At 39.4% G+C, this 18114-nt stretch overlaps 1 protein-coding gene across 4 annotated transcripts in view; it reads right to left on the reverse strand.

The window, feature by feature from the left end:
- The window catches only part of sema6cb (semaphorin 6Cb), a 138972-nt gene that overhangs the window by 41750 nt on the left and 79108 nt on the right, over nucleotides 1–18114 (reverse strand). For 2 of the 4 annotated variants that reach the window (XM_084557329.1, XM_084557326.1), the window contains exons 4-8: nucleotides 15376–15580; nucleotides 11367–11481; nucleotides 9946–10003; nucleotides 6129–6185; nucleotides 5617–5718 (exon numbers count right to left, since the gene is read on the reverse strand). In XM_084557329.1, coding sequence (XP_084413455.1) covers nucleotides 5617–5718; nucleotides 6129–6185; nucleotides 9946–10003; nucleotides 11367–11481; nucleotides 15376–15517 — 474 coding nt within the window. In that variant the 5' untranslated portion in view covers nucleotides 15518–15580. Of the gene's footprint in view, nucleotides 1–5616; nucleotides 5719–6128; nucleotides 6186–9945; nucleotides 10004–11366; nucleotides 11482–13734; nucleotides 13768–15375; nucleotides 16055–18114 lie in introns of those variants that run through there. The other 2 variants (XM_084557327.1, XM_084557328.1) reach the window with 2 other exon arrangements.

The following is an 18114-nucleotide window of genomic DNA, read 5'->3' on the forward strand; positions in this document are numbered from 1 at the left end:
CCACGTCTCTGTCTATGGAAACTCATCATGTTTAGATATACATGTTAATGTTCTCTCAAAAAGAATGGATTTATTCCAATCAGAGAGAAAAGATTGCCAACATTTTCCTATTGAACAGATAACCAAAGGTTCACATCACCCTCTCAATCTGATTGAAAACCCGTTCTGGTCAGGTAAGTCTGCTCTGATTGAGTTGGTATACATTAGTGTATATAAATTAGGAGTACTGTGAGTGGTGGCTTAATGATTCCACAGGGTGTTTGACAATACCATCATAAAGAGAAAATCTGCAATCTGAAACCTTAGAACAGAACTGTCTGAATCATATCCAAACTGTGTATGCGAACATTCCAGGCATGAAGGCATATGGGCTTCCTCTGTTCTACAGCCCTGAACCTGATGCAATCCAACACAAAGCTGTGCCTCACAGAGCCCTCTCTGGATGTTCAGGTGTTCAGTTGTCGTCTTGACAAATGAGTCTTTCATTTATGTTGTTGTTGTTGAAATGAAAAAAGTGCCCTGGTTCAGCTTTAATTTTGTTTCTGCCTCCTGTACACCGTCAGAGCTGAACTTTGGTTTGTTTTGGTGAAAAGTGCTTTTCACAGAAACATGGTTAGAGACACGCAAGTTCACAAAGTGGCAAAGACTAAGCGCTTTCAATCACAACTGAAAGCAGGCACAAAGAAAAAGGTGACGATAAAATCACACGCAGGGTGTGAATTTTAGATCAGGGGTAATTCAGTGCACACATAAATAGCAAGAGCTAAGTTTTTGTTTCAATACTGACAAGGTTTGCATGGGTCTAGATATATATGTGGAACTTTTTAGGAGGTGACTTCAAAATCAACAACAACATTGTGACCTTGAGACTGAGAAAGTCATCAGAAAATGTAATGACTAAAAGATTTTTAAGTTAAGTCTCACACAAGAAAAAACTACAATTAACCTTGTGACCAAAGGACAGAAATAAACACAATTCAGTCCAATCAGTGATCAGAAGATTTACATTGTTAAAATGAAATGTAATTCAGTTTTCCCTCTTAATAGAAATCATCAGTATTCTAGTAACTGCTTGTCTCAGCAGTTTGTTAATCACCAAAAAAACTGAGCTCAGAAATCAGAGAGAGGTGAGGATTCAGCAGAGTTGTGCAGTGACTGCAGGGCTGTTACCCCAGTGAGCAGATGAAGACAGACGGATTTGACGCTTCAAGGTTTTGTTTTATCATAAACGCATGTTGAAGACAGCCCCTCTGTTGTCTACTGACCAGCTGTCTCAGCAGCATGGCCAATGAAGCTGCCTGTTCTTTGCTGGGCATCCATTCGTGTCTTTTACCAAGACACACACACACCCGCCTCTGCCTCAATCCCCTACTGTCCTCAACAGATTTTTTTTGTGGAGTCCCAGAGACAGATTCCTTGATATGATTTACACTACCTCCCTCTGTCCCCAGCTGTCTGGATAGTCATCTCTTGTGCTATTTTCCAGACGAGGGAAAAAGACGAGGGGTGAGGGGCACAGATGGGGGTTTGCAGAGAGAAAGAATGTGTGGATATGTTTTTGCAAACCTCTAAATCAGCTGCTCTTTTCCTAAAGGGAGTCTGTGGCGGGGAGTTGATAAGGTTTGAATGTAGGTCAGCACGCAGTTCTCCAAACGTTTTTCATCAAATTCTCTGCAGGACCTTTACGACATCTAAGACGTGATTTGATCCTGAAAAGTGCTGCATCTAGTTTATAAGCCCCCAGACTAGAACAGGAATTCATACCATACTATCCAATGCTGACTTTTTGTTTTTAAACTAGGCATGGACTGGGTTCTAGTTTAGAGGTCATTGTTTTCTTATTACATTTGCAAACCATAAAATACAAAAGCACTACATCTTGATTATCCTCTAATGCAGGGGTGTCAAACATACGGCCCGCAATTTGCAAAGTGTGAAAATTAGAAGACATTAAGAGCAATCTTTCAATAAAATGGGCACCTATTTGAAATTGTTCCACTAGGGGTTGCGCCGATCTAGTCACAGACGATTTAGCACAACACTGAGACCCGAAACTAAACAGCAGATGGCAGAAATGCGCCAAAATTGCACTTACTTTTCTTAAGAAATTTCAGGTTGTTGATAAATTTTTTTTTAAATGGATAGTTCATTAAACGTAAACATTTTCATTATGTTCTTCTTTGCACTAAAACAAAGGTAAAAATCGGGAGTTGTTTATTTATATTTATGGTTTATTATGCTTTTATGTTACTGGCCCAGCTCACTTGAGATCAAATTGGGCTGCATGTGGCTCCTGAACTAAAATGAATCTGACACCCCTGCTTTAAAGTAAGCCACTAACGCTAGCATGACTGGCTAACTACATTGTTACCAATGGTTTTAGTTCCAAAGTACTAAAGGAGTGGCATTATCATCTGGCAACATGGTGTGGAAGCTGTCAGACACCAACTGCAGATGCACACAGCAAGTTTAGGGTAACTGTATCTAATGTATCATTCATTTTGCATTTATTTAAAAATTGTGAGGTAAACAACAGGTTTTACAACTTTCTCTTGGCTTCTGTCTATATCTTCAATTCCATTTCCTATTGTCTTGAAAATGCTATTTCATTTAATATGTTTAATATGTTTTGGGATTAGTTGTTTTGTTTCTGTGCGCTCTTTGTACATTTAATTAATTCCATTAGTAGAAAACGTGTTTTGTATCCCTGCTTTTGAAAGGCTAAAATACAGGATTACACAACAATCTATACAGAGGTGCACTGGTGCATATATGCATGTATATGGTGTACACCCACCTCTCTGCGGGGGGATTTGCTGTGTACTTACCTAAAAATAACCACAGAGTAGGGCTGCAGTCAGTCAGGTTATAAGCGTTCATGCAATCGTTGTGTTTACTGAATACAGAGACTACCGATGTCTCATCATTTGAGCTTCATAGCTCACAAGAACAAAAATGAAGCTAACACTTCAAAGCACTAAAGAAAAAAAATCAAAGATGATTGCTGTGAACTACTGTATGTGGAGTTGCACAAAGAGACACAGTGGTAAATAAATACCTCAGCATTTAAATACTATTTATTCTGCTATTATTACTGGGTTACTGCAACTGATGTACCACCTAATTATCAACCTAATCTATAAGGGATAATAATATTTTATTAAGTCACCAGATCTTTTATATGCAAAATATTTATAAAGGAAACGTTAATGCTGTAAATTATGTCACAAAAAAGTGGCAAACTGTTGTTAAGCACATGAACAAATTTGGTCAAACAGAAAGCACTGCCCACAGTGGGTCCAGTGTGCATTTTTAATACCATTTTTCACTCTGAAATCCTTTAATCCTAATTAATTTGTAATTCTGCTGAGCACTCGACTGGAACCTCCAGAAAGACTCTGAATCATCACCTCCTCTGATCTCTTAATATGGACCACTTGGTTAGTTCATATGTGAATACACCGGGAGTTTGAGCTCCTCTCTGGATTGCAGACACCCCCCACACTGTTAGATTTACAGTCTGTGCTGCAGGACTTGTACTCCCTCTTCCTCTAATGGCCTGCTGTGAATCAAACCGTGTGTCCAAACCTGTGATGTCACCTCTGGGCTCCACCCATCGGGTTTTATTCAACAGACCTCAAACTGCGGGAGCTTCACCTTCGCATAGTCCATAAACCAGTCTGTTTCTTCACTGAAGTGCAGTTTTTTATTTATTTTTTTTATAAATCACAGCAGCGATGGAACTACAAGGAGATGTGGTGTAGCTGAGAGCCTCGTCTACCTCACTCTGTACCCCCCAAACCCCTCCCTTGTATTCCCACTGCTCATTTTCTTCCTTTTGTTCCATCTCCTCCTTCAGCTTTGTTGTTTCAGAGGTGTGAAACAAGTCATTGTATAATCAGCAGATTTTTTTGTTCCGTCAACAATTTTTCTGACTTTCTGTCTTGTTGAGCCAACATATTACTCCATCAACATTACAGTACAGAAATTCAGCTAAGATCTGATTATTTTAAACGGCTGTGTTTCAAGACAGAAACAAGAAAAATATTAATATATGTTAGATAATTGCAACAATTATTCGTCCGTATAAACGAATGTCTGTGTTTGGCACAAGTGTCATGATTGTTCAAACTGTCCCTGTTAATGTATTAATGTGGCAGTGTTTCTGTTCTATTTCACATTGTCTTTTCCAAGTCGTGTTAGCATTATTTTATCATTGTTCAGGCTCTAGCAGACCATCACAGACATACCGTCTCTGTATGCTGGCTGTGTAAGGACTATTTAGTGCACAGGTTTCATATGTTTTATTTGACCTTCGTTTTTCTTAAAGCTACAGCACAGGACTTTCACAAGCAAATTAATTTCTATTATATTCAAGTCTATTCCCAACAAGTTCCCAAAATGATGATTAAGATAATAAGCAGCAAGTAAATATTTCTCTGTGTTTTACAGTTAATCACAGTTTTAAATCTTTAGTCAACACTCCCACGAGGGCGCACTTAGAGAAATTTGCTCTACGTAAGTGGCAGCCCCCAGGAATGAAAACTGTAGCCAACATGGAAGTGCCAAAAAAAAGTACTGTTCCTTAAATATCCACTCGAGGCTGCTCTGCAAAGCAGCCAAAAGCAAATCAATCTCCATGTTTAAATTCTCAAATGTGTAGAGGAAATAAACATGTTAACAGCCTGGTTAAAAAAAAAAAAGAAAAAAAAAGAAAAAAAAAATATTTCGCTCTTCATAGCTATTCTCTCCATTCAAGATATTTTTATATAACACATCTGATTAAATCTTATCAAGCCAAACACTCTGAGTGACATGTGGATGCTGTCAAAGGTTGCTAGGTGTCTGCCTTGGCATCATCTCCCTCCCTCAGGGCCCCGAACACTTTTTCAATCAACATACGTCTTACACACGTGTTTGTGTAATTACGCTCACTGCCAGAAGAGGGAGACCAACATTTTGGAGTGTATAATTAACAATTATTTCTATAATATTATCAGTGCTGGGCAATGATTACATTTTTTAATTGAAATTAATTGCATGATTTTTCTGCGATTAATTGCATTGTTATGCTTAAAATTCAATAATTCAAAAGTAGCGTATTGCACACTTCAATTTTAAAATCAATAACATGTTAAAAGAACGCTGGAGACTGTGCGTGATGCAGGGGACGCGTTCAAAAGGCAACCTTAGAGGCATAAATGTATGTTCATGATACATCCTTATGTAGCTCATAAAACATCCACCATTTATATCACAAAAAGTCCAGCATCAGATTTTACTGTCTCTCTGCTGTACTATAGGATGTATAACTTGTGATGCATGTAGTCCAGGCTAGACATTTAAAACTTCATGCAACATTTTGCCTCTTTCACCATTTAAGCACACATACTGTCATGATAACACTGGTAATGGCACTTTCACGCGAAGCCTGTGCAACACTAATGTGTCATGAGTTTAGTTTGCAGTTTGTCATTTCCATTAGCTAATCTAATAACAGGAAGTAACTGAAATGACACACAAAGGGTCGGCCAAACGTTTCTCATAACTGCTGTAATATGAGCTCTTATCTGTAATTGAGGCCAGGAGGCAGCCCACAAAAGTACGGTATCTTACCTTATAGTTGCGGCAGGTGGGGTTGAAGGCATTGGTGCCACAGGCGAACAGCGTCTCATCGTTGCGTGGCACCAATACTTTGATATAGTTGTAACATTCGTCCTGTCGGGAGGATAACAGCTTGATGTTATTGTACATCAGGGAACAGGTCTGTGTTGACTCCTGGCACGCCAACGACACAATCAAAGCAGGACTTGCAGCAGGCAGACAGTGCATTTTACTGGCTGACACAACCTTTTCTCCGTTTTCCATTATCGTAAAACCCAGGATGATTCTTGGGGTTCTGCTGTAGCTCTGGAGAGGAAAATATGATGCCAACAAGCCTAGACTGTCTCCTGATGGCTGTGGTGCTGATTCTGATAAGCTACCTGCACACCACCTTTGTTTAACACAATATTTCACAGTGCAGGAAACAAAGGCACAGGCAAAGACAGAAGAGGAAGTGAAGAAAAAAACAAGAGCAAGAACAAAGAGATACAAGGAAGTGTATGTTTCTGGAAGATAGTACTCACGCTGTTTTTCCCTCTCACAGTGCACTTCTCCACATCCTTCGTCTTCCAAGTCAGTTTCTGAAAAACGAACAGACAGCCAACTGTCAGCTCAAAGACAATCTGTTTCTCACCATCCCAGCTTTTGTTGCTCCGAATCGTTCAAGTGCTATTACCAGACAGCTGTGATGAAAATCTCATTAATTTCAATAAACTGTTGTGGAGAAAAATAAACAAACAGAGAAATAGCAGGGACGCCTGTGGCAGCCACAGAGCCTCATCAATGGCCAACTAAAACATTGTGTCTTCTTAATGATAAAAAAAATATATATATATATATCACTTTGATAAGTCTGAATCTGTAAGGCTGCACACATAGCGGACACTAAGGGCAGCAGAAGGATGCTTGCATCTATTCAATGTCTATATTAAGAGGGAGCCCAGCCCTTATTCTGCAGACACACAAATTTTCCAGTGGACTGTTACAGAAAAAGATCCTTCAAATTGTAAGCAAGCTCCACTCGCTGAAGGATTAATGTGTCCCCATCCTCAGTTGGGTAATTTATCAGAGGTCATCGATACTGAGAATGCTAGGAGTTATGGACACTCCTGTTTCAGTTCAGCAGCTTTTTGTCAACATCTTCCAACAGTGTGTGAGCAGACAGGAGCTGATGTCTCACTCAGTGACATGCTGTATGATCTCCAAGTACGAGCAGCGGTATCCGGTCTGAAAGTCTGAGCTTGAGACAACTCTGGTGATACACAGGAAGAGACTAGCAGCAATTTGCTGACGAGAGACCATGGCATGTCAATTCAGAGAGTTGTAACTATCGTGGGAGAAAATACATAGCTGTTCACCACAAGGAAGACACCATCCCATCCACAGCTTTGGTCCTACCACCAAATTTGCCATGCTGGTTGAGTGTCGGGATAACCCAGATGGACCGGCTCGTCATTGACAGTATTTTCTGTTCAAACAAGTGGTGACAGCAAGAGGAGCAAGTTCCTGACAAACCATAATGTGCCGCTTGTATTAAATTTTTTTTTTAATACAAGCGGCATTTAATACAAACTTTTAAAATAAAAGTTTGGTGAAATGTCCGGTTAAAGCACAGACTGTAAGCTTTGTCCATACACTAGCAATATTTCTATGTTTTGCTTGTTTCACTTGGAAATATTTGGGGTGAAGAAACATACAAGAGGGTTACCTGGGCAACCACAACCTGGAATATCCATTAGACACCAAATGTCAGTGACAAAGCAGTGGACGGTGCTTTAGTCATGCTTTAAGTTCTAGAGAAAAGTTAAATGTTGATTGGATTTTGTCTTGTCTGTCTAAAATACTTTTGGTTGACTGAAACACTTTCCTTCACTGGTCCATGCTTGTTGTTTTGCATTTATTTCATAATAGGTAAACACTGTCAAACTTTTATGCACAAATGCACATATCTTATTACTTTCTTAAGTCTGTATCTGTGTAAAGAATCTTGTCTCAGTTTGTGTCAGTCACAGCCTGAAATGAAGTCATCTTTCTTTACAGTAGCTTCTGATTCCTTATTTGAGCCGAGGCGTCACTTCTCTTAGACCAAAAATCCCCATTTTTTTTCTTAATTTCCAAAGTCTATAGGAATGCAATTAAGAAAGAAGTGAAGAATAAGGCTGTAGTCATTTTTTTTTTGTCTTATTGTCAACAAATCCCTAGAAAAGCCACACACAACCATTTGTCAATCATTATTTTAGTACTTTCTGACTCCTTCTGTTGTACAGAGTATTGGCAGCAGTAGGAAAATACAGGGGGAACAGAGTCCAAGTACAGTGTCTTAAAAGATCATGGTAGCCATCTTGCACAAGGTTTCTTCTTGCTGAAAGTCAGTTTCTCTTACCACCGTTGCCTTAGTGCTTGCTCTGGGTATTTGTAACACGTCTTGAGACACATAGGACCAGAAGTGACACTATATAAATACAGTTGAATACAACTGATCAGTTGTTTGTTGTTGTTTTGATCTGAGATTTGTTACCAGAAAGAAAAATACAGACTATTGCAATCATAATCATGTAAGGCAAGATGTCTTTGACACGTCAGGCTGTTGCACATATTTGGTCAGGTTAATTGAGTCACATTTTACACAGTAAGGCCAGGCAGAATTCTGAGACTAGTACGTGTTGTCTCCGACATAAAGCCAGGTACTTTTCCCTCCAGGTCTTTGTGTTGGACACCTCCGGTGCAACTTTGTGAAGATCTGACTCAATTCAGCAGGAGTCAGCATTATGGTAATAGGTCCTGCCTTGTCCACGCTCGATTTGGTTTACTAATAATTACTTATGGCCACCCAGGCCCGGGGAGATCAGTGAAGGCGAGAATGCGAATGAGCGCCTGGTGTGAAAAATGAAGAGCTGGTTTAAAAATGAGCCCTCGTGAAGGAATGGATCTGTGATGAAGAGGACACACTATTTTCTGGTGATGTGAGCCAGTCACACACGAATGATCAAATTCGGATGGATAGCAGGAATAGGAGAGGGAGAATGTGATAGCAGAATATGGGTACCGTCTTTCATAATTTGCCACTCAGTTTCTGCTGTCACACTGGAGGCAGCAAAGGTTTGAGTGAAAGTCTAAAAAAGGCTTCATATATAAACGTTCAATATTTAAGTTCTCCAATAACATTAATGAAAATAAATTGACATTGTGGTGCTCCGAATTCCAATTTCTGCGTGCAACAGTCTGCACCTGAATCAATACTTTAGATCTCCTCAACATAGAGTGGCGGCCTTATCAGAATGAATATCCCTGTTTGGTGCTAATCTAAATACAAGCAAACAGAAAGTCCAGGCCTTGGAGGGCTTTTATTTAAGTGCAATCATGTTTGACAAATGAGATTCAGATAGGAGGGAGCATGGCACTTCAAAGGCAACAAGAGCACCGCTCGACTTGTAGTGGATATATGTCTGAGGAGAGATTGCTTAATACTTGAAAGAAAAAGCAGGCAAAGGGTAGAAAGAAAAAAAATATAATGAGATGCATTGGAAGAGATTTTTGTGTGAAAGCACAAAGAAGTTCAGGTAAATAGGAACAGAAATGCTGTATAAGGAGAACCAGCTTGTGTTAAACCCCTTTAAAATGGGCACTGGTCTATTTGTACAAGCAACTGATTAGACTATCACTACTGACAAGTAAAACTCCCTGTTCACTTACATGAACTAAACTACTGCATGTCTTATATTTAATACTGATTTAACCTCAATAGCCATAACATTCAAAGTAAGGCTGGTAACTCAGATTGTTGGTATTGATTCTGAATGGATCAAACATTTCCTAAATGTCAGACGCGTAGAGTAAGAATTTATTGACAATGTTTTTGCATTAAGGAAAAAACTAGACCACTGTATAGATTAGGAAGCAAGTGGCATATGCATATATTAAACTCTTCTTCAAAATGAGTACAAGTCTATTTGTGAGGGTGATACATTATCCAGACTATTGCTATTGACAAGTAAAGTTCACTTATGTAGGACAGTTCATCTCATATTTTGTATTTGGCCAAAAATTCTTAAACGTATTTTAACTGCAGCAGCCAAAAATAAAGGCTGGTTACTCTGATCTCTTGATCCTTCAGAATCAATACCAATGATCTAACACTCCCTAAATGTCAGAGTCTTAAAGTTAGATTTCATACTGAAAGGCAGTTTGCATTAAGAAAATAAACAATCCACTGTCCAGGTTGGAAAGCAATGAACGTCCGTAAATAAATGAATATACATGCATCAATTAAACTTTGATTTTCATACAAGCGTGAATGAATGTCAACAGGGTAAAGACCAGTACATTTTTAATCTTTCCTACCTGCTGTGGGATTATCTCCTCAGATGTAGCGGCAAGACTGATGGCAAACACATGGTCTCTGAAGAGACAGAGTCAAAAAATTAGCAGTCCCATCTTCTTATACATTTTTTTAAAGCAAAGCTCAGGAGCTTCGAATCCAACCTTTACACCAAAACCTGCTTACCGAGAAAAATAAATAAAATAAATGCTTCTTTTTGACTCAATAGGATTGATCACAGCTGTTCAACAGCACTGGCTGGAAGGTGGATTAACAAGCAAAGTTTATTGGCGTTTTGGCTTCAGGACCTCACAAAAGTTTTCCATTGCCAATAGTTTTCCAACTATCGACAAACCCCATATGAATCACTTTCGGAAGTGAGGCGAGCACTTTGTTGCATGCAGCTGCAGAAAATATCAAGCCAATTTACGTACATTAAGAATCTCCATACATTTTTGGACAAGGTTCTTGGCAATGGGAGCACTGCAGTTTGAGAATGAGCCAAACGCTGTAGCAGAATTTATTTTGCACAATGAAAACATGCAGAGGAGTTGCAACCCTGTACATTATAGATAATTAACCTACAACATCTTGATCCAGAGGTGGAGCATTGTGCAATTAGAGAAATAGACTAGAAAGGTTAAGGTTCTGCTAAAAAACATGAAAGGAGTTTGGTGTGGAGAAGCTGCCTGAGATGTGATACACTAAAAGTTTAATTTAGCATTGATTTGCTTTCTAGAAGTTTGAAGTTTTACTTGACATCAAAGTTGCACAACAACTCTTTTTGCTTTCAAGCCCCTATTAAAGTTTTTCTTTTATTTTAAATCACATTTTCCTTTGTCTCCTTTACTGTGATAGTGGTGTGAGTGAATTTTGATCAATCTGAATATCCACTGTTCTTTTTTTTTATAACATTATACTTTCTGTTACACTGCAAAGGCAGTTGCACATTTTATCTAACTGACTTCCTCTGGTCCCTGTCAAAAGCCAATTTGCCTCTTACTCTGATCTCAGTGTAAATAAGGCCTACATTGACTTATGCTTAATTGACCTAACTGACAAAATAAAAGACAAACATCGAAATGCATGTTTATTTAATCAAATGGATACTTCAGGGTATGTTGGCAGCTGATCACGCTGTTAGAATGGATTAAGGTTTGGGTGTGGGTCACTTGTGATCACAATTATTCACATTAACAGACTAAATCATGAAGAACAATAACCATGCATGTGCATTTATGTGATCAGATTTGTTATGTGTGCAGTATGTAAATCACTTTCTCCCTTTGTAAAACTCACTAGTGTGGCTAACAAAGACAGACATATGCAGTTTAACATAGTATTAAAATGAAATTAAAAGTGTGAGGGATCATTAACTAAACCCTGGTAAGCAGTGGAACCAGAGCTCCATCAGATCACTAGAATGCGAGTAATGACGACTGACCGGGCAGCAATGTAGAGCATGTGGTTGATCCTCAGCATCCTCTGGAAGTCCAGACCCAGGCGGACGGTGTCATTGTCTGACATGAGCCCCTGGAAGCTGGGGTAGAGGTAGGAGGCTTTGTGGATTTAAGAAAAATGAGGAAAAGAAGAAGTTATTAAGCCTGATCTCTTTTCAGCAAAGTTTTAGTCATGAGACAAACACACTTTATAATCTCCTTTTGAGGGTTTGCTACAACTTTCTTTTCAAAACTGGAATAGGACGTAAGCACTCAAGGACTCAACCCTGACAAGTCACCGTGGGATGATTAAAATTAAAGCGAGCAATTTTCACTCTTTAATCATGTGTCAAAGCTTTCACAAAGAGCCATTTGTTAGTTTCATGTTTATTAAAAAAGGATAACAATGGCAAAACATTTATCAATGGTATTATTTGTAATTTATGAAACAAACAAACTGAACCGACTGTGGCTTGCTGTGCTGAAAACCCAGGGTGTACGCTGTATGTTAATGTGGACGTGTAGAGGTGGATGAGCAGGGGAAAAGAAAAAAAAAAAAAAAAACACCCCAAGTTGCAAATTAGGCAGAGTGTCAAAGAAGTCAGTGTGATTTAAATAAACGGCTCCTGGTAAGCATTTCTGAGCAAACACGTCTGGGGACCTTGTCAAGTGAGGACAAGAAAACAAATCAAAAGCATCTTCATGGAAAGTCTGTCTGTCTGGTCAAATAGCAATCATTGGTCTCTGAGGTCACAGAGGTTTAACTCAGTGTTGTCAGCTATGTGATTCAAACGCTTCTACCTGCCAAAAGTGCCATAAATATCATGTATAGCAAAGGATATTAAAAAAAAAAAGAGGTACGCAATTCAATGAAAATCAGGTGTGTTCGTGCATAAAATAATATGTGTGCAATGTAGCACAAGAAATGTTAGATAAGAAGAACTGTGGGAACTGGTGCAAAGAAAAAAGTGATATAATATCAACGGTGGGTTGCATGATTTTCATTATTCCTTCTTTCCCTGCTGCATGTTAATTCCATCTTACCTTCTCTTACTCCAGTTGCCTAGAGGATAATGTTAATTTAAACAATGCAAGATGTCGTGCAGTACTTTAAATAACAAAATGACAGCTGGCTAGAACACGGACAGGACTTGGAAAAAAGCTAAATTAAATAATAAAAAAAAAAAAAATAAGATTAGCCTGTCTCAATGCTGACACCAGGCTGTCTTCCACATCACAGAGACTTCCCTTGCCGTTTCCCTTTCGCTTTTTTAATCGAGCAAAGACTTGGAGCGCCAGGGCCACAGCGCTCTGGGTCTGTAAAGTAGTGTATTAAGTGCCCTCCAGCCTCCCATCTGACCTGGGCTGCTGCTGAATTAGCAATCCCCGCTAGAAATACACCACAATCTGAAATTAGTCTCTCTACAGGGAGCCATACACTCCCTTAACCGCTCGTCTCGAATCGACTGTTTAAAGATTTAAACGCCTAATGTCTGGCTGAGTGCTGGACCTTGCTGTGCTGTCTGGTGAAGAGACTCCCAGTGGCTCGCTGTCCCACCCTGCTACCCTCCTCCTGGCAAAGGAGGATTTCTAATTACTGTTCAGCAATTCCACATCCTATAACGTTTGGAGGCTGCATGGTCACTACCTGGGCTAAAATCCAGAAGCAGGTGTTTGTGCCCAGAGTTATTCAAGATTACTGGAAGCACACGTTACTTCAAGCCAAGAACTCAGTCAAACCAGAACCCTTCATTCACAGGCTCCACTCAAAACAAAAACCATTTCTAGAATCTATTGATTGCCTCAAGTCATTGAGCAAACACATGCTGGTTCCAGCTTCCCAAATGTTTCAATTTGAGCCTTTTTTTGTCTAAAATAATATTACACATTGATCTGGCAGAATAATGAATAAGTGCAACAAAAGTTTACGTCCGTAATGGATGCAGTTAAATTATATGCTTTTAAAATATTTATTATGACGTAGTTCCAACAACTGTTTGGAATTAGTTCAACTTTTAAAAGCCATTAGCTGTTTTCTGGTTGAGATGGAGCATCATATGATCTTCGGCTCACTAATGGATTTATGGTGTCAGTGGAAAGGTCCACATCAAAAATTCACGGTAAATAAAAATGATCTAATCTAATCAGCAAGAAAACATTTACATGTGCCCTCCTCAGCACACTACTTCACACCAATCATCAAAACCTGGAAATCCCTGCATCCTGCTTAGAATTACATTCTAGGGAACAAAAAGTAACACTTCCACCCAAGCTGCTTCAGGATGACATATTTACAAAAAACAACAAAAAAATACATTTGTTAAACTTTGTAACATTAAAGGTGTGAAGCTGAGACAAGTTGTCTCTGCTTACTTTCCATAAGGAGTCACTTAGGTATGATTTCATAGACTCCGTCCAGACGAAGAACTACAATTCATAATGGATGTCTCATAGAGTTGTGAGGGACCTTGCGCCATGCTGTCACCTGCTGGAACCAGAGGTGACAAATTGCTCTCATTACACCTGGGACAGAGCTCCACATATAGCACTATTAGCGCAGCTATTTCTGCTAATGGTTGCGTTACCCTCTTCCAGATAGATCAATTACAGTGTGTGGGCCATGGTCTCGGCCACCTCTTAAATCAATTATGGGCCATTACATTTAGCAGCCAAGACCTCTTCTGTGGACTTCCCCAGTGATTGGGTGCCATTGATGGTTCCCCAGGGTGGTCTGTATAAGCAGTGTCTGTCTTGAGTGTGTCACAGATGTGAAGCATCTCCTCAGACAAAATCTGAGTCTGAGTGTCTGGTGATGTCTAGTTTTAATGTCAGGGGCTTAGCTAACATGTGGGGCTGGGTAATAAATCAATATTAGACTTCAGTAATTAAACAGCAATAGTTGTGGTATTTAGCTCATATAATGAATTCCAAGTGAGATGAAATGAACAAGATGAGGTTCTAACAAATGAGTTTTTGTTTTGAATAAGAAAAAAAAAATTATTGATTTTGCATGTTTTCATTATTATCTACTCAATTACTGTTCAGTTTTATGGATGTAAAGTGAGGATACGTTAAAAAAGAACGCCAAAAATAGTTTCTGTTTATCAATTTACACAAGTGAAAAAGAAAGATAAAAACTACATCCAACCTTTATTTGTGTGACCTTCTTCTGCCTTTAAATCAGCAAGCACCCTCTGGTGAACTCTGTTTTTCAAGGTACTTGGTAGGTTGGCTGTTTCGAGCATTCTGGAGAACTTTCAGTTCATCAGTGGAGTTAGGCCGTCGCAATCATGAAGATAGTTTCTTATGGTACTATGTGTGCATCTAAAGTACCTTAAACGAATATCCTTTATTGCCTTTCACTTCTGGCCCATCTCTTGATCTTTCTGACATACCAGTTAAGAGGATTAATAATAAAATCCACAAAATCCTATGAACTGACAGGCACTGTAAGTCATCCACTGGGCAATTTGTATAACTGTAGTCCTGCATACTCATTTCGACATAACTTGACTTTTCTGTGTTGGAAAGTCAAGTTGAGGTGACTGGGATTTGACTGATAGCTTTAACAGCTGCCTTAACAAACAAAACCCACTCAGAGTTTTTTTTTTTTTACTGACTCAAACAGGTCAGGAGAGAGAGCACCCTGAAAAGTATATAAAATATTGTAATACAATAATGCATTTATTCATACGATAGCCTTAAGCCAAATACACTGACTGTAGTGAGAAGGTTTTCTGTATCTGTTGTCATTGACAAGGACTGACAGAGCTCTGAGACTTGTTTTACTGCATTTTTCTGGACCACACCAACAGAACACAACAAATGAATATAATGATAAATACTCGAGCTGCTGAACAAACCTCTACAAATTTGCTTGGCCTCAGAAATATCCACCTCACTGAGATGCGTTCCCCGTTGATGAGATATAATGTGCTAGTGACCCCCGCTCTAGTTTCACATGTACTCCTGCAACGGGGATCACCATGGCAACGAAATAAAATTTAAACTCACATTCTCTGCCCACAATGCTGATTGGTTCCAGGTCTTGGGGGAACGGTGTGGCTCCTGAGGACAGCTGAGGTAAGAAGGCGACTAAGGTGAGGGCCAGAAAGGCTGGCAGGGTGGGTCGAGGCAAGCCGGGCATCAGCCCCATTTTGGCAGAAGATGAGGCCTCACCTCAGAAACACATGGCCCACTGAGGATTCACCCAACCCACCTAAAGAGAGACACAAGGTTACCAGGGTTAGAACAGGTTTTATATAGGAGACATTTCAGAGTTACAACAAGCACAGCAAAGTCCAAAGAAATTTATAGTAGAAGTTGGATTACTCCTAATATAGTAACACATAAAGATGCTAAACTGCGTCATTGTGTAATTGAACAATGACAGCTGCGATGTTTGAAGGTGGCAGCTAAAGTTCTTATTAGCATGCACCGCCTCGCGTCAATGCGGCTATGTGATTGAGTGTCCGCTGAACCACTGAGATGCAAAAGTGCAAACACACACATAAAATAGAGGTAGATGGAGTCGGAGAGAGGGAACCAGACAGAGGGAGGGGGAGCAGCCAGGAGATGATAAGGAAGTCTCTGACCAACATGACACCTGCCACATTTACGTCTTTCACAGGTGTAGCAGCATCATTAAAACGCTCTGTTCAAGCCGGCATGACACCAGGTCCTGATGGTAGTTTTAAATTAGTCAGTTTGTATATGAATATCATCTTTAAAAAAATAAAAAATAAAATAAGTGAAAATTTAAGAGAGAAAAAATCTCTTCACAGTTTAACCAGGACACTCTTTAACAAATCTGAGAAAGCACAGTACATGCTGTCCCTAACCTTACAACCCCACTTTTCACAGTGTAGAACACAAAATATTTGGTGAGATCACACATAAATTCAATAATGTTGCAGCAAGGATGCAGACCAAAGGGGACAGGTCATGGACATACATGATTTGAGTGTATAGATTTCTGTGTCTGCCTGAACTACAACAAGTTCATTTGTAAAAACATGATACTTGGTCAAACTAAAAATGCTGTAAAAAAATCTGTAAGCGTCGGTCCTGTGAAACTAAAGGGACTTGATGGAGAGAAAAACATATTTAAATAATGAAGATTTATGAACTCTCCATGTGAAAAGTTCAAACGTTATACTGCATGGTTAGCATTTGCTGCATTTGTTGCTTCTAGTGTTAAATACGCAGATGCACACAGTATGTCCTTTGGAAAAATGTTTGCTGGTAAACAGGAAGTGATTTGTTCATTGTGTTATTATGAAACATTTGTGGAATGAATTTGTTTTGCATATCTACTGGACAAACTATGTCTCTGTACAAAGAATGCTATCGCTGAAATCTTGTCTGAGAAGGATTTTACAATATCACAGACAGAACCTGACGATGAACTCAAAGAAACACCGAACGAAACAAAAAAAAAATACAGCAATGACAGCTTATCATGCAAAGATGTTCAAACCTCATTGACCTGCACGAATTCAAAAGCACAGATTATCATTTTAAATAAAAATGTTTGACAGAGCAGCAGGATAGTTCTCCTGAAAAAAAAAAAGTTTAGATAAAAGTTGGAGTGTCTGCGTGGGAATAATTAACAGCTCCAGACATTGTGCACAAGGCTGAGATTATGCATGAATGTTAATTTGCACATCTGTTTGATATTTGAGAAAAGAGACTGTAACAGATGGATGGAAGAGGGATTTGTCGAAACCAGCTTCAAACTGAGATGACCTGAGCTCCCCAACCAATTTATTAAGGGCAACGTGTCCTCCACAGGGCTTCTTACAAGTTTATGCACTGTGTCGCTTGGCAAAGAGACTTGGGCCACATGGTTATAAGTGAGAGCAGAAAATTAAGTCAATAGAGACATGAACTGTCATCAATATTGATAATAGTCTGCCTCATTTAAATGCAAGGGAGAAAGCTGCTTTTAGGAATGAGGTCTTGGCAATGATCACAACACCATAAATCGACAGGAGTGGGCGAGTGTCTGCTGGTGTTTACTTTGAGAATTACAACAGCTTGTGGGGGCTGCCTTAGGCAGTATATGGGGACAATGTACCTGATGGATTAGCCTCATACACCCTGATTTGGATGTTGTTTTCCTGCCATGAAGAACAGTCATTTGAACAAACAGATTATGTGATGGGAGTATTAGCAGCTCCAAAAGACAAATCTATGCGAAACATCCTTTAAAATGTCAAACACCTTCGGGGCAAACAAAAGGGCCAAAAGAATTTTGGTCACGTTTGAAACCAACTAAATAGCTGTTAAACATCCAGAGTAAATGTCACAAGATCTACGCAACTTATTCACTTCCGTTAAGAATATGCACAGACAGCTACTCAAAATAATAAGCAGCATATCCGGGGAACACTACATCTTTGTGAGGAAGGAAGGCACAGATAATTTATTGACAACCTACTTAGCTTAAGGAAGGCAGCCAGCAGAGTGTGATGATGTTGCAAAACAAGACAGCCATAGTGAGTACAAGAGCTTACGCAAGCCCAGTCTTATACTCTGAAACTCAAGCCAACGCCTCTACTAAAAGCCGAGACACACAGAGCATGTTGTCTGATGAAGACTTCATTATCCTGAGCGGGTCCTGGAGACATTTTGCTTGCGTTAAAGAGTTACATATAACTTTGAGGATGACAAGTCAAGAAAGGAGGGGATTACCCTGAGGCCACATCAGACTCATGATTGAAAAAATCATGATCACAGTTCTTAGAAAAC

The sequence above is a fragment of the Chelon labrosus genome (genome assembly GCF_963514085.1).
Source record: "Chelon labrosus genome assembly, chromosome: 12".
Classification (NCBI taxonomy): Eukaryota; Metazoa; Chordata; class Actinopteri; order Mugiliformes; family Mugilidae; genus Chelon; species Chelon labrosus.